The following is a 21,314-nucleotide window of genomic DNA, read 5'->3' on the forward strand; positions in this document are numbered from 1 at the left end:
GTAGAGTCTGTTGGGGCAAGATTGTTGAGGGAGTGCTTTAAGGATCACTGTCCTTCCCCTGAGTCAATTCATCCCAATTTGACCATATATGAATTCTCTCTTCCTCAGATTGGGGGTGGGGGACACTGGCAAAGCCTTTGTAAGGTGATAGGATGCCAATATGGGCCCTAGGCATCAGTCTTGCCCTTCAGGTTCTGAGGCCCTGCTGAGGAAGAACTAAGTGTCCATGAAAGCAGTGTTAGGTGAAGCTTATCTCTGGCTACCATGGCGATTTGATTGTTACCAAGGAAATCTGATATCCTGAATTGCTGGCTCTCATATTAGTTCCTCATAAGGACTATGTTATGATAATCTCTCAGCCAAGAGGAGAAAGGGGGCTTTTCCACACTTTGTTCTAAGTAGCCAACTGAACATGGAGTTAAATCCCTAGAGAATAAATGTAACAGGAGATGATGAACATATCAAAAAACTCATATATACATACACACACAGATATAAATGGAGACACAGAGAGAGAGAGAGAGAGAGAGAGAAATAAGAGCAGAGATAGATTCATAGAGAAGCTAGATGCAGAACAAAACATTTAAGAAAACATATAAGCCAGCTGTGGCTACAAGAATTGAATCAGGACAAAGAATCATGCCATCCATCCCAACCAGGTGTCCATAAGTCTGTCCATAGTCCTGAAATCTTGAATTCTCTAAGAAAATATCTTAATGTTAAGGAATGTTCTGCAGATCACAAATACTTTCAGGATTATAATTCACCTTTCACATGCTACTTTCAATCTTCATAAGCCTCTGGGAGGGTTCTCACTCTGATTCCCAGGTAGAGAGCACAAGTATTATGATATTCATTGTCCAGATGAAAGAACAGAGGAAATGTCCTGCCTGGAAAGGTTTCAGGAAGACCATGGGGCTAAGGTGAAATCAGACATCTAGTAGATGCTTCATTCTACTCCTGCCTCAGCCCTCACCCTCTTGACCTCCAGAAACCATGCTGTTGGGGACTTAATCATTGCAGTTTGTGAATCTCTGCCCCCCCATCACCCCCATCTGCCTTCCTAGGTGAGTAAGGCACTATATCTAGCCAGTCCCATACCAAGCCATGCTTCTGCTTCTCTCACCCTGCAAATTCTACTCATTCACTGTGACAGAGAAAAGGTCTCTGGTTTTGTACTTTAGTCAATCAATAAACATATATTAAACACCTACTGCATACCAGGCATTGTCCTAAGCACTGGGATGGTGAGGCAACAAGCATAGCCTCCTACCCAGGTCTTTCTTTAGCATTGTTCTCTTTCTGTCCTAGTTGAATTAACATCTACCGTATTTTATCGTCACCGAAGGCTCAGATTGGGGAAGGTCTAAAGTATAACCTAAGCAGAGTCTCTGCAATCCTGGGGCTCTCTAAATTAGGAATGGCCCCACACACAGAGTAACAAGTTCTCAATGCTCACCTCCTACCTTCTTTGTTCTGAAGTGACTTGCAGAAGCTCTGTCTACTGCTAATTGAAAGGAGATGTGACAGTCTCTACACCATGGGGAAAGCCAGCATGAGTATTAGTTAGTTGCCCACAGGTCAGATGATACCTCCCTCCCTCCCCCCTGGGAATGTGGAGGCTGGTGGGAGAGCAGTGCTAAGGAAGGGCTTTAAGGATTAATGTGCTCTTCTTGCATCAATCCATGTGGATTTTACCACATCCTAAAGGCTTTTTTTTTCTTTGTCCTGTGGGAATGGGGGGCAGGGAAATGCTGAAAAAGTCCCTGTAGGAGTATTGGATCTCAATACAGGAATACAGGCACTAGGCTGTAGCTCCACCCTTTAGCCATGAGGCCCTGCTGAGGAAGAATTGTGTTGTTGAAAGCTGTATCCATGGGCCCCTACCTCTGGTTGTCATGGTGACTCGTCTGTTACCAAGGAAATCTTACCGAGTTGCTGGCCCTGATAATAGCTCCTTATTAGGCTAGCACTTTGACAATCTTTCAACCAAAAGGAGGAGGGGGCTTCTTTCCCTCTTTGCTCTGAGGCACAGACCTGAATCCCTACGTACTGCAATCTAATGAGAGATAGCAAACATATACCAAGTCTTATATATACATATGTATGTCTGTGTGTATGTATGTATAATATTGAGAGACAGGGGGGAGAGAGAGAGAGGAGACAGAGAGAGAAAGAGAGAAGCTAACTGCAAAATAGGATGTAAAAGAAAATATGTAAACCATGTGTTGCTACAAGAATTGAGTCAGAAGAAGGAAAAAAAAACATGGAATTCATCATTTCATTAAAGAACTCAATGATCACCTCCTTGCCAGGTACCCATAAGTCTCTCCCTAGGTCAAATATATTACTGAAACCTTGAATTTCCCAAAAGAATCTTTGAATGTTAAGGAATGCTCTTCAGATCACATGTGCTTTAAGGATTACAAAGAACCTTTCACATGCTCCTTTTGATTTTCACAAGACTCCTGTAAGAACTCTCACCCTCAGTGTAGGAAAAGAGGCCCAGAGAAGGGACCTGCCTAGAAAGGGAGTTGCTATGGGGATGACCGTAGGGTTAGGGTTAACTCACACAATGAATAAATGCTTCATTTCACCCATCTCAGCATTCACTCCCCTACCCTCCAGAGAAAATACCTTTGGGGACTTCATCCTTATTGTTTTGGAATCCATCTCCCTGCTCAGCCTCCTTGGGTGGGAAGCACAAATTCACCTAACCCACTACATTTAGCCATTGCCATACCAAGCCATTCTTCCCTTCCCTGTGAAGATATCTTTCCTCTGAGATCCTTCTATACTTGTCTGCCACCTAAGTAATCAGAGGGAATGCTAAAATTCCGGGCTACCTTGTTTTGTTCATTGTCTAGAGTTAAGAAAGTCGCATAGAAATACTAATGGAGAATAAACTTAAGTTTGTTTCTTAGGGGGTTTTCACCCAGAGAGCCAGTTGATAAACATTTACCAGCACACCTCAGAATTCACTTCGGTCTCTCAACCTTCTGAACTGTAATACGGGCTGATATCACCTGGCATTTTAAGGCTAGTAAAGCATCCTCTCTGTTACACTGGCTGTGGGTTAAGCCAATCAATCCATCCCCTCCATCATCCATTCCTACCATGGTCTTACCTCCATCAGCTAAGAATCCATGTAAATTGAAGGAGAAATCCAGAAGTGTGAACTAGATGTGAACCAGACCTGGGCATCATCTCTGACATTTTTACTAAGTGTGACAGGAAGTTCATATAGATTGGTTGAGGAATGTGGTCAAGTCCCTGGCAGGTCTGAGAAACCCAGGGCCAGTTTGGGATCAGGGCATCTCAGTTTCTAGCAGTTCATTGATGGAAGCCTCCAGCCAAGTCCTTCAGAAGGAATCACTTGGGGAGGGGGTAGGAGGTGCATCCTCTCAGTCTCCTCTCCTCTCCCTCCTCCTCTTAGCAAAGTAGGACCTTGTGAACTAGATAGGGCCAGAGGCTTTGGACTTTTCATCAATGTCCTAGCAGTGTCCCAACAGGCATCAGTGTGTATCTGCATCAGGAGGCAGATTCCACACAAGGAGGACAAGCAGAGGTAAGGCTCTACAAGGAGCCCAGCAGGAGAGCCAAGCCCTAAGTGAGGAGAATATCTTGAGGACTCCAGCAAAAGGACTTCAAGGAACTGGGTGTTAACCCTTTGCCAACTGTGTTCTCTACTCTTGAGGCCACTTTCTCCTGGACTCTGTGTGACATAGAGGGGACTCTGGGGGTTTAGTTTTGTGCCAATTCTACCACTGCATTAAATACACATTTCTGAACATTAATCAAGTCAGGTAAGCTAAATGATATCAGCTGTTCATGGGGAAAAGGCATGAGTTGAAGCTCATGAGTCATGACAGTGCTCCAAGCCCTTAGGGTTGTATGAAGGGGAGATACAAGCAGATGTCCACTGGGACCTTCCCTGACCCAATGTGAGTGAAGGCTGGGCTAACAGCTTCAAGTCTAAGTTACTCATGCATAACTCACTTGACTCTCACAACCTCCCTGGGATGGGATTATTATCTCTATTTTAAAGCTGAGGAAACTGAGGCTTGAAAAAGTCCAGTGACATACTCTTGGTTCTCAAGCTGATAAGGGTCTGTCAAAAACAGAAACCTGTCCCCTACAGAAAACAGAAAAACAGAAGTGAGTGAGGCAAGTCCAGCAAGACAAGCACATTCTTCTCAGCAAGACAGACATGCATACATGGGGCCTCTCAAGAGAGACCCAGCATTAATTCAAGGAATGGGATATTTAAATAGTAGGGTCACAGTTTTAGGGGGTACAGTTAAGATTTATGCTGTTTTAAAAGGGTGTTTATCAGAGCCATAACTATCCTTTTTCTTTTCTTTTCTTTTTTTTTTTTTTGCAGGCAATGGGGGTTAAGTGACTTGCCCAGGGTCACACAGCTAGTGTCAAGTGTCTGAGGCTGGATTTGAACTCAGGTACTCCAGAATCCAGGGCCGGTGCTTTAACCACTGTGCCATCTAGCTGCCTCCTATGCTGTTTTAAAAGGAATAGCACCATGGAAAAGCTGAATCAAGAGAATCCACCTTTAGATCATGCCAAGGTCATTCCCTCCACCTTTCCTAGGCCCCTATATCCACTTGCAGCAGTTGCCAGACTGCACCCCCTTTGGGCAGCATATGGCATCCCCCTTGAATGGTAAGCTATTGGCATCATGACAATGCAGACAATCATAGCTGAAATCCAAATTAAGGATCATATCAGATTACAGTCCCATGAGATTTTACTTCAAATAGCAAGTAAAATGGTTACCAGGCCTTTAAAAATTAATCAACATCCTCTCCTTATTTATCTTCTTCTTTTTCAGTTTAAACTCATCCTGGTGTAAAATTAATTTAAAAAAATTAAGAAAATAATTGTATTCTGGAATTGCATATAAATTGTAAATGTATTATACTTTATTCAAAAACCCAGAAAAAAATGGTCAATTGGGGGCAGCTAGATGGCGCAGTGGTTAAAGCGTTGGCCCTGGATTCAGGAGTACCCGAGTTCAAATCCAGCCTGAGACACTTGACACTTACTAGCTGTGTGACCCTGGGCAAGTCACTTAACCCCCATTGCCCCGTCAAAAAAAATATATATTTAAGACTAGAGTATGGTGAGACTAAGTTGGCTAAAGGTGTAACTTCAAAATGTACTATTCAAGGTATAAACTTCACAAGTGATAGGCAAATAACTTTAGATGAAACTCACTCTTTTATTATGAGCAGGCTTAAACATTTCTCCCCTATTTTTGCAAGGAATAAAACAGGGGATCTCATTTTCTCAGTAAACCAGTTCATTGTTTAGGAATTTCACAATAGTAGCAAGTTCTTCCACTGGGCTAATAAGATGTTATGAGCTTCCCCTAAGCAAATGGTCTCAAGAAAGCTTGGAAGTCTACAAATAAGATTTTACAAGGTCTTTTCCTTGTACCTTTTCCCATACAGTAAGTAATTATCAATTTTCTCTTTCAAAATATTCCCAATTAAATACTTGATAGCTTTTTATATTATGACAATAAACATTAGTGACTTAATGATTTCACAGTAACCAGATCAAAAGAAATTTTCAGCATGTCTCATACAACGGTTTCCCAGCATCCACAATGCAAGGAAACTTAGAAACACAGTAATGACAAATAATATTGATATTTGAAACAACAGAATTTGAAGGTATATTTACCTGCATACCAAATAACATTAATTTATTTGATTTTTGAAGGTATCTCTGAATCTTTTCCATAGAAATTCATTTATTTAATCACTTTTAGCATTTTACACTGATCGTATCTAAAACCTGGTGCAAAGTTATCAAGCACAGAACAAGTGCATCTAATCAAAGAAATAATAATAGTAACAATAGTTAACATTTATACAGGGCTTGACATATGTCAGCCAGTGTGTTAAAAACTTCACAATTATATAATCCTTTCAACAACCCTAGGAGCAGTATTGTTATTTCATTTTCCCCTTAACAGATGAGGAAACAAAGGTAAAGTCACACAGTCAATAAATGTATGAGAGCAGATTAATTGCTGAGACCTGATTTTTTGACTCAGGTTCTCCAGAGTCATGCATTCTCTGGCATTTTTGTTCTTCTGCCTTCATGCCACATAACAAATGCATTTTTGCATCAAGTTCTGATTTATTACATTTATCCTGATAGGAGGATGCATTTCACTATAAATGAGGCAATATGATGATTTAGCTTCAGGACCAAATAAAATCTGGACTCATGGCAATGTGTAAATCTCAATTTGTCCAAGGCGCATTTACTGGTAGCCCTTGAAATTATAGAGCCAGCTACTTTCAGTTAGTCTACTGCCAAAGATTTAAAGTGACAGTTTGTATCTTCATCCCTCTTTTAGGATCCAGGAAATTTTCCTGAAACACAGAATTTGAAAACATAACCTCTGTTATGCAGTAATGAAATTATAAATGCATATTCCTCATATATGGACTAAATTTGGCTCTGTTAATGGTTTGCTATCCCCAAGGCTGCAAATATATTCCTATATTTTCAATATCATCTTGTTGTGGGCCCAAAGTTCCCCAGAAGTTCTCTGAGGCACATTGAGGAATCTTCTCCTTGAGAAACTAAACCAGAGGACAGATCCGCCTAGAGAGATAAGCTGAACCAAAGCTAGCTTCGGGATCTCTACCCTTCATTCCATCTCCCTTACCCCTGGGGAGATAAATTTGGGTGTGGCCTTTGTGTCCTGAAGAGAGATCCAAAGCCACCACTCACCTAATTCCTCTAGTCACCACCAGTGGGGGATGGTCTTCTCTCACTAAAGGAACTTTCCACAGGCAGATGGTCCACCCCCATCAGCCCCCTATAAAAGTACCTGCCAGTCTCCTGCTTGAGGAGATTGGTACCTCAGAGTCACGTGCTTTGTGCCTATCTCCCCATGAGAAGTCCAAGGATTTCTTTCATGGTTTCCCTTCCCCCCCCTTTCCTTCCCTTGTCCCTAAATAAACTACCATCTTATTTTAACTGCTTTTGTGTGCAAGAGGGTATAATTCTTTAAAGAGGAATTCCCAAGAACCCCAACCCCTAACCCAAACCCATACCCCATTTTCCCCCATAACAATCTTGAATAACCAAATAAAGTTTCTCACGTCCTTCTTCTCTGACTGAGATCAAACCCTTCCTCACTTCTTTCCAAATTTCCACAACCCTTTACTTTCTTTCTTTTTTGTGGAGCAATGGGGGTTGTGACTTGCCCAGGGTCACACAGCCAGCAAGTGTCAAGTGTCTGAGGCCGTATTTGAACTCAGGTACTCCTGAATCCAGGGCTAGCGCTCTATCCACTGTGCCACCTAGCTGACCCCTTTTTATTTTATTTTATTAAAAAAAATTTTTTTTAACCCTTTACTTTCAAGCCCTCTATTCTATCAGTGCAAAAGAGACAACTTTTCTTACCTTCCTACCCATTTCTTTTCCCTAACTTGGTTAAACATTATCTCCTCCTTTCTTCCAAACTGAGATCGCATTAGGGTTAGGGTTAGGGATTTCTAATGCGATCCCTTCACAACTGCACCTGTCTTGTTTCTTTCATATTCTGACCAGGTAGTTCCCTTTCCAGTCATATTCCAGACTATCTGTAGAAATAATCTTCACTTTACTGAATTTTTTCTTCTTCTCTTTCTCGTCTGTCCCTCTAACTTGGCCTTGGTCAGAATGACAGAGATCACTCTTGTTAACCTGTAAATTAAGGAAACAATCAATATAGGAGAAAATAATGTCTTTAATCTGGGCAGAGGAACTATAGGAATACTCAAAGATGGGAACTGAGGACAGGGTTTTTATGGGGTAACAGAACAAAAGGGAACTTAATGTAAATGAACCTTTAACAAAAGAAACCATAGAACTGCTCCAGAGTTAAGTACTTAATGTAGGCGGAGGCTTTTACATAATAACATAAAGTTCTGGGAGTAAGGTGGGGAAACATTGGGAGGGGATAGTTTGCTTGGGGGGAGATGGGGGAGGTCCATAAATTGATCAAGAGTCTGGAATTGACAAAGATCATCAGCCTCAGGCAATTCACCTGCCTGGGTAGGGGGACTGGGTGGGGAATCAGTCAGTTCTCAGTAAACTTGTAGTTATCACTCTTTTTATGTTTTTGTTTAAAAGCCTTGAAAGTTCTACTTTAGCTGTGCAAAACGGTATTCCTAGTAGCTAGTCACCTCCCCTAATTACTGTTTCAAAGCCTCTTTAAAAAGCACCGAAAACCCTTGGGTTACCTAGTCTAGAGATCTTCAAATCACAGTTCGAATAATCGTCTGACTGAGTTCAACACCTGACCTTTCTCCCCTATAATTTCCTCTTCAAAGTCATGAAGCCTGGATTTCCCATCTCAACTCATCCACTTACCAGACATGTCAAGGGGAACAGGTCACATGACCTTACTCCTCCTCATCTCTCTGACCTGTAAAATCAGAGCAAGAAAACCACCAATGTCAGTTGTCTCTGAGGCTCAAAAGGCACACAAAATGTAGAGCTTGCTTCACACAAGGGAGGGCTTCTTTTTCCTATTACTGATGTGCATGAGCACTTCCAAGAAAAGATGTGTCAGGAGGTTAGGGCAACTACTTTAGAGGTCCATCTGGAGGTAAACTCCCTGGCTTTCCCTGATTTAGGCCCCCAGACCTAAACTACTCAAATTTCTGAAACAAAAGCAAATCTGGAAATTTACCTTTGAAAAGAAACAGTGAACTTGTCAAAATGAAATTTGTTCACAAGGGGAAGATTGCTCAGCTCTACTTGGAAATGATCCTAGAACCAATCAACAGGGAAATAAAGTTAACCTTAAGGCACTAAGAGGCCAAAAGAAGGAGGAACTGACATTGTGAAGAGGCCCTGGACTAAACTGAGCTTGCAAGAATTTTTGCCTTTGGAAACATACACTTATTTTCCCATCCCGGAATACAAATATGATGAAAGAAAATGAAATGGCAAAAGGGAAATACAAAAAGGACGCGAAAATATATATACATGCCCAAGTCCATCATTTACCATAATTTAATTTCTCCATCAATTGGATTACAAAGAGCATGGGAATCAGAGGTCTGTTGCTAGGTCAAAGCAAATCACATACATATACTGTATTCCATAAAATATATTTGTGATAGCTGTTTCTCTTTTTGTATTGAGAGGTATTGCTTTTGTTGTTTCTGTTGCATTTGCTACTGTTATTAATCATGGACAGAAAGAAAAAGCCTTGGTATGCCTGGACCGCAAGCATGGTATTTGTCCATCACATTAAGGCGGAGCCCATAGGTTGGACCAAATTCTACCCCCAAAGGCAATCATCATCCATTTTCCCCAAAAGAAGAAAGGAATTGAAGAGATTTACTTATGAAAGGGAAGTGGTATGCTTACAATAGTGAACATGAGGGTGACTTCTGAAATCTTCCAGGTTAACACAGTTCTAGGAATGGAAAGTGCAGAATTGAAGTGTAGCCTCCAGGACATGAAGGAAAAGAGATGGCAAGACTGTGTGGGTGGCCCTGAACACTGCCGCAAGTCTGGTATATTTCAAGTATCTGAAATATATTTTCCTAAAGCCTCCATCTGATGGGATCAAAGAAGGGAAATGACAAGGAAATGACCAAAGTTGAGGGACACTAAAGGTAGTATCCAGTGGGCTGAATCTGGATTCAGCTAAGCAGGGGACCTAATGCATAGGTCACACCCATTCCATCAATTAGGCCTTTGAAAAACCCTGTGATGCTCACTTCTTTTAGCTTTCTGTTAAGGGGTTTTCAAGGAAACAGCCACTGAAAATGCCTATGGTTCTAGTTACGTTAATTTTTAGGGAAGTGAAAGAAGGCAAGAATGAGTACATATGTGGCAGATGAGGAAAAAAAAACAAATGGCAGACCAGCAGGGACCCAAATATCTGAGAAGCCCTATCCTGAGCTGCAGGATCAGGAAGGCGGCACTTCCCATCTCCACTCATCCACTTACCAGACATGTCAAAATGGCCAAGTCATGAGACCTCACTCCTCCTCAGTTCTCTAACCTATAAAATTAAAAGAAGAAGACCACCAAATTCACAGTTTGCTCTGAGGCTCAAAAGGCACACAAAATGTCAAGTTTGCTAAATAGAAGGGAGTGCTTTTTTTGTTACTGATGTGCATGAGCACTTCCAAGGAAAAATGTGTCAGGAGGTCAGGGGAACTACTTTAAAGGTCCTTCTGGAGGTAAACTCCCTGGCTTTCCCTGATGTAGACCCCCCAGACCTAAGGTACTCAAATTTCTGAAACAAAAGCAAATCTGGAAACTCACCTTTGAAAAGAAACAATGAGTTTGTCAAAATGAAATTTGTCCACAAGAGGAAGACAGCTCATCTCTTCCTGGGAATAATCCTAGAACCAATGAACAGAAAAAGAAGATTACCCTTAAGGAACTGAGAAGCCAAAAGGAAGAGAAACTGGGATAGTGGGGAGGCCCCAGAATTTGATCCTAGCCTGGAAGAACTTTTGATACAAGAAAAATCCACTCATTTTGCCAACCTTGAATACACATAAAAAAGGAAAATGAAATGGCAACAGGGTAATACAAAAAGCAGGGAAAAAATATATGCCCATGTCTATCACTTTGATGTCAACAGATCAAGATATGATGAACACTCAAGGAAAAGATGATGGCATGGTAAAAGGAAATGAAATATGGGGGAAATGGGGAAAATGATGGCAGACAACCAAATATCTTAGAGCTTTGGACATAGAACTAGGAAGGCCCAAACAGCAATCCTACCTCAGCCACATAGGAGGTGTATGCTCCTGGCCTGAATAACTTCCCATGTCTTGGCATTATTTAATTCCTGTCAATTGGACTACAAAGAGTATCAGAATCAGAGGTCTGCTGCTGGGTCAGAGGAGATAACAAACACACATTGTACTCCTTCAGTGATATTTGCTGTGCTTGTTGTTTTGGTAGGTAAAATTATTATTAAAGCTATTTCTGTTGTTGTTACTGTGATTAATCCTAAAAAGAAAGGAAAAGACCTGACACACCTGGATTGGGAATGACAAGAAAGAATAAAATGTGAGTGAGGTAGAGACACATTTATGGCAGTGGCTAGTGGCCAGTGGCCAGCATGTGGAGTCAGCCAAGCAGGGGACCTAATGCATATGTCAGACACATCCTATCCATTAGGCCTTGGAAAACCTTGAGGGCCTCCCTTTTCCCAGTTGTCTGATAAGGGCCTTCCAAATAGAGAGCCTTTGAAAATGCCCATAATTCTAGCTATGTGGAGCATGAATTTTTTGGGAAGACAAGGATGCTATAAATGAATACATATGTGCAGGGGAGGAAAAAGAACAGCTGACAGGCAGAGTTCCAAGTTACAACCTTACCTATAGGGTCAGGAAGCCTGGACTTTACCTCCCAATTCATCCACTTACCAGACCTGTCAAGTAACCAAGTTACTTAACCTGTGTTCTTCTCTGGTTTCTCCCCTACAACACTAGGATAAGAAAATTACTCATTTCAGTTTGCTCAGTCTCAAAAGTGACACAAAATGTGCAGATTTCTTTATAGAAGGGATTTCTTCTTTTTTACTGTTAGAGATGCATAGGAGTACTTATAGAGAAAGATGGGTCAGGGGTGCAGTGGAACTATTTGTTTTTTGCTGTTGTTGTTGTTTTGTCTTGTGGGACAATGGGGGTTAAGTGACTTGCCCAGGGTCACACAGCTAGTAATTGTCAAGTTTCTGAGGTCACATTTGAACTCAGGTCCTCCTGAATCCAGGGCCGGTGCTTTATCCACTGTGCCACCTAGCTGCCCCCTGGAACTATTTAATTGGCCCATCAGGAGGCCCCAGACTGGGGCTGTCCTCACTGATGGCCCCACCCCCAAACTCTATAAAATTCTTAAGCAAATTCAATTCTTTAAACTTACCTTTCTGAACTAACAGTGAATTTTTCAAAATGAAATTTGTCCAGAAGAGGGAGATTGTGCAGCTCTTCACTGGAAAAATCCTAGGATCGAAATCACATTAACTTTAAGGGATTCACAGGCACAAAGGTGGAGAACCTGAAGTAAACTCACTTTTCAAAGGTAACAGTACCGGCTGTGATAGGACATTTGTGCAGGGGAGGTAGATGGCTAAATTCTTCCTGGGAACACTCCTAAGGATGAAGAAGTGCAGGCATAATGTTAACCTTAAGGCATCCACAGGAAAAGAGATAGAGAAAAGGATTCACTGGTTGACCCTTGACTCAAACCCAGACCAGGACATCCTTTGCCACTTGCAATGTCTATTTTTACTCCTTAAATTCAACACATGCAGGAATTGTGGCAAGAGACCAAGCATCTTCCATCTGCCCCAAACCAATTGCTTCCATCTGTACTCATGATACAAGGCAACTTCTGCCTCCTGCTCACTATCTACATTAAGATGTAGAGACTCTCTGGTGCAAAGAGGAGCAACCTACCTTTTCACCTTAGGCCTTCCATCTCCTGCTGTGTCTGCTTCTTGAAGGATGAGGAAAGTTGGTGGCTAATGGGACTTCTGACTCTTTTTGCACAGATTTGACTTTCACCTTTCTGTACCCTTTTACTGCCTAATCTCCACCCTTCTGAGGGAAGAGGACTTGTGAAGCAGGGTTTTCCATTTGACCACCTGAGTGGATGCCTCCCATCTCATATTTCACTTTCTTCAGCTCCCCCTGGGAAGAGAAGTAGTGCCCTCCACTTAAAGATGAATATTCTCACACCTGGTCAATACCCTTCTTATTCCAGTGATTTTAAACCCCTCAAGATCATCATCAAAACCACATTCCAGGGGCAGCTAGGTGGCATAGTGGATAGAGCAGTCCCCTGGATTCAGGAGGACCTGAGTTCAAATCCGGCCTCAGACACTTGACACTGGCTGTGTGACTTGGGCAAGTCACTTAACCCTCATTGACCCACCAATCCCCCCCAAAATAACCACATTCCATACCCCCCACCTCCCAGTTACTTATGTTGCTCAACACTCTCACCCCTAAGTAACTCTCACACAACACAAACCCCGCTCCACTGTGCCTTGTGGAATTCATATTCCATAGGTAACAAATTTCCTTTCATCCTAAATCATTTCCTCTCCCACTCTGGCATTACTGAAGCCTGGCTACCCCTTGATGACACCCTTCCTTGTCACCCCTTCCAGTACTGGCTGCACCTTCTCCCATTACCCTCAGTTCATTGGTCAAGGTAGGGTTAAAAGACTATTTGCTCACTCTTGCCACTTCCAGATTCTTCCCCTACCTCCATCACTCAGCAACCTGTCATCCCTTGGGGTTCATGCTATTCATATATACCACCCAATCAATATCCTGGTAACTGTTGTCTCCAGACTTCCAGGTCACTCCCCTTCCATCTTCAATCAGGTTGGTACATGGCTCACAATTATTCTTTCCTTATCAAATCCATTTCTCATACTGAGGGATCTCAGTACACATAGTGATTCTCCCTCTATCACCTTAACCACTCAGTTCCTCAACCTACTACTCACTTTCCACTCCACCACACCTCAGCCACATACAAACACGGTCATACTCTTGATCTTGCCAGCCATCACAAATATATCACTTCCAAGTTTAAGAATGCCCCAAATCCCCTTATCCAACCATAACATATTAGCTTTTCACCTCTCCCTCTGCCCTAGCTTATCAAATCCTACTCTTTGTTCATACCATTCTCTCCAATCCCTTGACCTCCCCAATTCTCTTTCTGGCTACCAGGCCTAAAGTACCTACTGTCTTTCCCCACTCTTGACCCCTTGTTGAACCACTTCACTGTCCTCTACTCTTGTCTTTTAGACATCTTATATCACCAATTATGTCCTACCTAAGTCTCAGTCTTGGAATACTCACACATAGGATTGCCTTACCTCCTTCACATGTGCTGCTGAATGAAGGTAGTGGAAATTATACAACTGTCCTGACTTGGTCATAAAGTTACACAGCCTCAATGGGATCTTCTCTGATGCTAGGCAATCCTATCAATTCACTATCCCACCCTCCATGGCAGGTCTTCCAAACCTTTTCATCTGTCCTCAAACCTCTCATGGCATAACCTTCCAACCACCATCTCAACTGATTTCCCTTTTCTTCATCTGCAAGTTTTATAGATATCTGAAATTTTAAAAGTTCAAGACAGAACTCATTATCTTTCTCCTGAAACTGTTCCCCTCAATCCAAACTTCTTAGTGTAGGAGGCAATACCATCCTCCCACTCAGTCAGGATCCCAACCTAGTTGATGTCCTTGACCCCACGCTATCTTTCACCCCTTATCTCCAATCTGTTGCCAAGGCCTGTTAATGCCATCTCTATAATATCTCTTGAATATGTCCCCTTCTCTTTTCTGACACTGCTACCACTCTGGTGCAGGCCCTCATCACCCTATGCCTAGACAACTGCAGTATCCTGTGGGTGGGTCTGCCCATTTCAAGTCTTTCTCCATTCCAATCTATCTTCCATTCATCCACTAAAGTGATTTTCCTATAGAGTAGGTCTTACCATGTCACTCCCTGAGCCCCATCTCTCACAATAACTCCCAGTGTCTCCCTATTGGCTCCAGGAAAAAATACAATTTTTTTTTGTCATTTAAAGCCCTTCATATCTTAGGCACCTTCTACCTTTCCAGACTTCTTACACCTTACCCCACACCATGTACTCTTTGATTCATTGACACTAGTTTCTTAAATGTTCCAATAATAGTATACACTATCTGTGGCATTTTCTCTCTGCCTCTCAACCCAGAACTTCCTCAACTCCACCTACTCACTTCCCTGACTTCTTGGTCTCAACTAAAATCCTATCTTTCACAGAAAGACTTTCCCAGCCCTTCTTAATTCTACTGCCTTTAGTCTTAAGTAGTTACTATTTCTTCTGTATATTTTATTGTTTATTTGCTTTGCATGTTGTCTTCCCATTAGATTGTAAGCTCCTTGAGAGCAAGGCTTATCTTTTGCCTCTTAATGTATCCCTAGTGCTTAGCACAGTACTTGACACATGGTAGGTGCATAATGTTGATTAACTGATAGCAGACTGCCTATATGTATATACTCTGGATGCTACTATTTTCTTCTTTTCAGATATTTTGTTTTCTTTCTTTACTTATTATAAAGCAAGTGTAACTTTTTTTTTTTAGTGAGGCAATTGGGGTTAAGTGACTTGCCTAGGGTCACACAGCTAGTAAGTGTTAAGTGTCTGAGGCCGGATTTGAACTCAGGTACTCCTGACTCCAGGGCCAGTGCTCTATCCACTGCGCCATCTAGCTGCCCCTATTTTGTTTTCTTTCAAGAATTGTCTCTTCAAAATTTCATTCCAACATGAAAATATGGCTAACGAGGAAGGAATCTCAGCCACTGAAAGAGTGGTAACTCCCTGTGGTTATTTATGGACATTTTCTAGCAGGTAAGTGACCCCCAACTTTCTTATAAGTCTCCGTTCCAGGACTCCTCCAACCAATGTCTTAGGAATTAAAGAGCTGTGAAGAAATTGGAGACTAGGTATTTTAAATAAGAAAATAGGTAGCAAATGCTATGAAAAGATCCTGTCTGGATCTCCACTTCCTAAATAGGGAAGAAATATAGGAAGTTTTGTTCCTTGCTGGCAGGTCTCTATCTCAAGAGGTTAATATCTGTCACATATGGAAAGTTTAGATTTATGAAAAGTCAGATTTGTAGTGCCTAGAGGAAGGTTTGTTTGATATAGATAACTAGAATACTCAATGGGATTTTGAGAAACGCTGTATTCAAAACAAAGGTATTACTGGTATCTTTGAAGTGGCTATTATGCCTCTCACAAACTTAAGGATTTGGATAGTCAGAAAGAAAATAATGGAAGAAAAGGAAAGACCTAAGACAGTTTGAAGCCCTCTTACTCTCTTCAACCTCTATGTTCAAATAAGCCTTTTAATTGAAAATCATACTTTTTTGCTATCACTTGATGTGCCTGTTGAGATACATATATATGTGTGTATATATATATATACATACACACATATATGCATATATACAATATGTGTGTATGTATATGCACACATGTGTGTGCATGTGTGTAGTGTGTATTCTGTACTCCAGAGGGGTTGTTTTTGAAACTTCAGTAGGAAATGGATGATTTAGGTATTATGTGGCTTGAGGTTCTGGAGAAGGATGGAAAGTGGCAATTTCACCCCATGCTGGAAAAGCACTCTGAAATGGAGGAAACAGTCTGTATTGTGGGCTAAAGCTAGTAATGATTGTGACTTAATAAAAGGAATTGAACCCATTATAAATAAGCAATATCCTTTGTCTAAAGTTCAAATTGAAGGAATAAAATCGATAATTGAAGGCTTAGAGAAATAAGGATTTACCAAAAAGAGGCAGTGCCCATGTAGTAACCGATTTGACTAGTAAGAAAAGAAGGAAAATTAGATAAAAATTTACCTGTGTATCAGGTTTATCTAAATTTAAGCATTCTTGTGATTCATCTATCTCTTCTAGAAATTTGCAGGAAATTTTTTAAAGCAATTTATTCCACGAAAGGGTCCACCTTAATTCATTATGCCTTCACAGCCTTCACAGCCTGTGCTTGCGTCCCCAATAATTTTGGCTCCTTCATTCTCCACACTTGAAACTCAAGCATCCTCCTGGCTCACATGAGGGAATTTCTGATTTGTACCTCATAAAAAGATAAGAGTATAAATGAATGTGTTTACCTACTAAATTATCAATATCCCTCTCAGTTTATAATGATTAATAGAAATATAAACAAAAGGAAAATAAGGAATTGAAGAAATTGCTGGAGAAGTGAGATCAGAAAGACTTCTGGCATCTTCTAAATCAGACTACAATAGAATATACACATTTCATAGTAGTGCATGAAACTTTTACAAAAACTGACCATGTCAATTTAGGGCAGAGAGATATTGAAAAGAAATGCAAAAACAGAAATACGTAATAAATACTTCACAGACCATGATACATTTTTCTGATTATGACACAGTTTTGAATTTATTAGAAGCATCTGACACAGCCATTAAATCAAGTCTCCCCTAATATAAGCACAGAGGGAGATCTAGATCATTTTATTACTTAGACAAGAAACAAACTTGATATCACTTGAGCTACAATAATTAAGCTTCTGCCTGGGGCAATAAAGTGTGGCATTATCACCAATACACTGTCTGTAATTGGGAAAGAAACTTCTCTATCACAGATTTTCTTTTATTTTCTGAGCAATGCCACAAGATACAGTATTTAAGCTCTTCAAGAATATTTCTGCTTAGTATTTGTAGCAAATACAAAAGGTGGACTCATTCACAGAAGAATGGGCATTTCACCTGTTGCCCTACAACTATACTTCTGAGGGGGCACCTAGAACAATGGAAAATTGAACAGACTACATTGTGGATGTTAAAAGTCAGAAAATATTAGGAAATGAATGTGGTCTCACTAAGACTAGACAAACAGAGCCACTGTCACAACATTTACCCCAAAAGTTAAGCTAAGAATGCAGAAAAGGAGGGCAGCAAATAAGCCAACACCAGTCGCCTATTAATCTGGAAACTTTGATTCCCAGGTCAGTGAGACTGCCCTAGCCAGTCAGTAAATACATATTTATTAAGGGTCTACCATATTCTAGGCATTGTGCTAAGTGCTGAGGATACAAAAGGTAAAAGACAGTATCTACTTTCAAGTAGCTCATAGTCTAATGGGGAAGACAATATTCAAACAACTTTGTACTAACAAGCTAAACAAGATAAATAGGAGATAATCCACTGAGGAAAAGCACTAGTGATAAGGGGATTTGGGAAAGCTTCAGGTAGAAGGTGGGATTTTAGGTAGGACTTGAAATAAGTCAGGGAAGCCAGTAAGTGGAAAAGAAATCCAGGTATGCAGGATATCTAGTGAAAATGCACAATCCAAAGAGATGGAGTTTCTTGGAGAGGGAATGTCAAGGAAGTCACAATCACTTAATCACAGAGTCCATAGTGGGGAAGGAAAGGGAGAAGCAAAGTTATGAAGGGCTTTGAATGCCAAACAGAGGCTTTTCTATTTGTCCCAGAAAGTGATTGGAAGTCACTGTTGACTGAAGACAGAAATATCTTTCTCCATGGTTCAATTTACATCAAATTTTCCAGGGACCCAAGGATGGATAGTTTCTTTCTGAAGGACTCATGTAAGTATCTGAAGATTATCATCGTCTTTAAGATGTCTTCCAATCTTTTCAATGTTCCTGGCTACCATGTCAATTAGAAGGGAGCTAGCACTGGTTAGTTCTGAGGCCACTAACAGCTGACGACAAATAATGTGAATGGGCCTGAGGCTCAGTCATCACCATGTGCAGGTGGTACAATAGAAGATTCCTTAAGTCCAGCATTCCCGGTGACAGCAAAATGGAGACAGGAAGTAAAGCACTGAGAGATACACTTTGGGTCTTGTTTAATAGAAAGTAAAACACTCCAAGAAATTAGACAGGTTAGCTGTAGCAGTTCATCCCACTCACCTCTAAACAAACTAAATTCTTCTCAAATGCTTTTCTTTTCCTCTAAATGATGCTTAAACCCACACATATTTTAATGGTTTCTTTAATTACTGTCCACAGCTACAGCTCTTGCAAACCCAGCTCTCAAGGCATCCTTGAAGTCAGCACTCTTACTCGATTCCTTTTGCCTTCAGCTCCATCTTGACTCGTGGCAGATAGTTGGGATCAGGGTAACCAAAGTTTTCTGGCCCGCCGAACTGCAGAGTTTTGTGGTGAATATCATTCCAAGTGATCACATCTTTGACTCCTGAGGTCCGGGACTGTCCTATGGTGAAAATCAGCCTTTGGTCAAAAGCTCTTCTGAGGAGGTGCAAGACCTGGCGTCCTTCTTCATTATTTGGCAAGTACGCCACCCGCCTTGTTCCTTCAAAGCGTTTTCCTGGGTTGGGATGCTCTTCTGTCTGTATGCCTCCCCGCATGTCGTAATGAATCACAATGGTGCCATAGGAATTATAACCAGGAAGTGAAGAGGTTCTGTAAGAGGTCGTCATCGTTCCATCTGGCTGATTCCCTTTCATGACGCCATAGGAAGTCTGGCATACAGGGCACACTGGCTTATGTTTCATGGCCTCTCTGATGCAGGGACCACAGAACCCATGCTTGCACTTTGGGAGGACTTCTTTCTGGCGAATGACTTCCATACAGATGACACAGTCTTCATCTTCCTCTCTCTTCTTCTCTTTCCCCAAGTCCCACCAGTTAGGCAACCCTTTGAAGGGAGATAAATTCATATTGAAATCATCAGCAGCATCATTTTTGTCCAAGGGGGATTTGAGGTCACCATTCCAATTCCCTCCCAAAGGGAGAGCTGGGCCTTGATTCTGCTGAATAGGAAATTCAATACTAAAACACCTCCGAATATATTTTATCGCTTCTTCAAGGTTATTGGGCAGACCTGTCAGTGTCAGTTCTGGTTCATTCCACTCAAAGTTTACAAGGGGGTGCTTTCTGTCAAAGTCTTCAAAGAATGTCTTTTCAGGCCAATGGTTTCTCTCTTGGTCTAATGGTTTCAGGATCACTAGCTCTTTGATAAACTGAGGTACGAGCATCTGAAAGACATAAATGAAATCTTCATAAGCATTTGCAGAGAGGTCTAAGCTTCTGTCTTTTGGCTTAAACACAATGAGGGTTGTTCGGGTTTGGGGTTTGTTCACCAGTTGCATTTCAATGTCATATGTTTTTTCTATTTCTGTGATTTCTTGGCGCAGAAGACGCAAGTGAGCAGTGTCAATCTCAATTTCATACTTTGTCATGTTTTGGGAACCCATCATTTTCACAGGTTGTTCACGGGAGAAGTTGGCTTCAATGAAATGTTGAGCTTCTGAAATATCCTTTGGGTTTCCCCAGAGGATTAAGCCTTTTTCTTCAGCTTTAATATGGAGGTTTGGGAACACATCAGTCAGTGTTTCTTGAACTTCGAGTGCCAGCTGGTCATCTGGGAAGTGAACATCGGTATGGGTCACATTCTGTATTTCCCTCTGAAATGCTGTGGTAAAAGCTTCTTGAGCTGCTTTTCTGTCCCCTGGCTTACTTGTCTCAAACTCTATAACCACATTGCCAGTAGGATATGCCAGGGTACTTTTGATACGTACTTGATGATCACTTTCTATTTTGTCCAGAGTTTCAGCAAAGAAATATTTGAAATATTCATACAGATGTGAAGGAATTGAGATAAGGTCTGCCTCTTCTTCTGTTCCTTGATCTGGGTTTGACTGAAGAATGGGACTGTCGCGGCCATTTGGCTTACTGTGCTCAATTTCTCTTGCTGAGGCCGAGTGGGAAAAATCTTCTTTCTGGTCATTTGTCAACATCTTCTCACTTAAGAATCGATACATTTTTTCAATATCTTCATAGTCACCAATCACTTTCTCAGGTGCATCATGGCCTCCCTCTATTTTGAGATTTGGGCAGAGGTTAATAATTGCCTCCCTTTGTTCTTCAGAAAGCTTGAAGTTCAGCTGGGCCTCCACATGGAGAAATAGCTTTTGAATGAAGGACTTAGAAGAGCTACGATCACCTCCTTCATCTGGGAGCTTCTCATCTGAAGATTCCTTTGGGAGTGATTCAGTCTGAGAGGAAAGCTGGCTTACTTCCAAAGTGTTGTTCTCTTCTGGGTCTTCACTTGTTTCTATGAAGATGTTCACCTCTGACGTATCACTGACTGCCAAAGTGTGATCTTTCTTTGCTATCACACCATCTTTGGCTTGTTTTTTATAAAACTCTACCCAGAAAGTGTCTTCTGTGGGACCAAATTTGACCTTGCACTTGCCTCCCCCAGACTTGTATGGATTCTGGAAATACTTTTGCAGCTTCCTCTCCATTCTGGGATATGTCTCAGACACCCGAATCAGGACCCGGTAGATCGGGCTGTAGGGAGTGGTACCAGTGGCCATCAGGGCAGGGTAGGGGCTTGAGAGTTGAAGAGCCAGGTTGCGACCTTTGTTCACTGTGCTCTGCAGGGGGAAACTGGGGAGCAGAGAAGGGAGATGAAATGATGCTGTCAGCTCTCAACCCCTACCTTTTTGCCCAGACCATAACTTAATAAAAACAGTAATTGATTCGGACAGCACAAACACAAGACAGAGAACCAAATGGCAACTTAACAATGAAATCCTAAATAATTAGAAGTTGAAAGAATAATTTTAAAAATACAAGTAATTATTTGAAAGAATGATGAGGAGGGCGATGAAAATATGATAATGATGATGAAACAATGCATGATAATTTTCAGGATATAACTAAAGCAGTTCTAGGGAATAAAAAAA

At 41.3% G+C, this 21,314-nt stretch overlaps 1 protein-coding gene across 9 annotated transcripts in view; it reads right to left on the reverse strand.

The window, feature by feature from the left end:
* Positions 1-5,694: 5,694 nt before the first annotated feature.
* Positions 5,695-21,314, reverse strand: part of LOC122733487 (E3 ubiquitin-protein ligase DTX3L-like) — a 33,966-nt gene continuing 18,346 nt past the window's right edge. For 2 of the 9 annotated variants that reach the window (XR_006353883.1, XR_006353882.1), the window contains 10 exons: positions 11,932-12,011; positions 11,436-11,497; positions 10,786-10,864; positions 10,315-10,394; positions 9,994-10,048; positions 9,406-9,454; positions 8,720-8,799; positions 8,398-8,452; positions 7,447-7,728; positions 5,695-6,404 (listed from right to left, as the gene is read on the reverse strand). Coding sequence is in view for 1 of the 9 variants with exons in the window: in XM_043973932.1 (XP_043829867.1) it covers positions 18,660-20,942 (2,283 nt within the window). In the remaining 8 variants the exon portion in view is untranslated. Of the gene's footprint in view, positions 6,405-7,446; positions 7,729-8,397; positions 8,453-8,719; positions 8,800-9,405; positions 9,455-9,993; positions 10,049-10,314; positions 10,395-10,785; positions 10,865-11,435; positions 11,498-11,931; positions 12,012-12,100; positions 12,162-12,467; positions 12,979-16,448; positions 16,734-16,983; positions 21,016-21,314 lie in introns of those variants that run through there. The other 7 variants (XR_006353884.1, XR_006353886.1, XR_006353880.1 and 4 more) reach the window with 7 other exon arrangements.

Source organism: Dromiciops gliroides, chromosome X (assembly GCF_019393635.1).
Source record: "Dromiciops gliroides isolate mDroGli1 chromosome X, mDroGli1.pri, whole genome shotgun sequence".
In the NCBI taxonomy this organism is placed as follows: domain Eukaryota; kingdom Metazoa; phylum Chordata; class Mammalia; order Microbiotheria; family Microbiotheriidae; genus Dromiciops; species Dromiciops gliroides.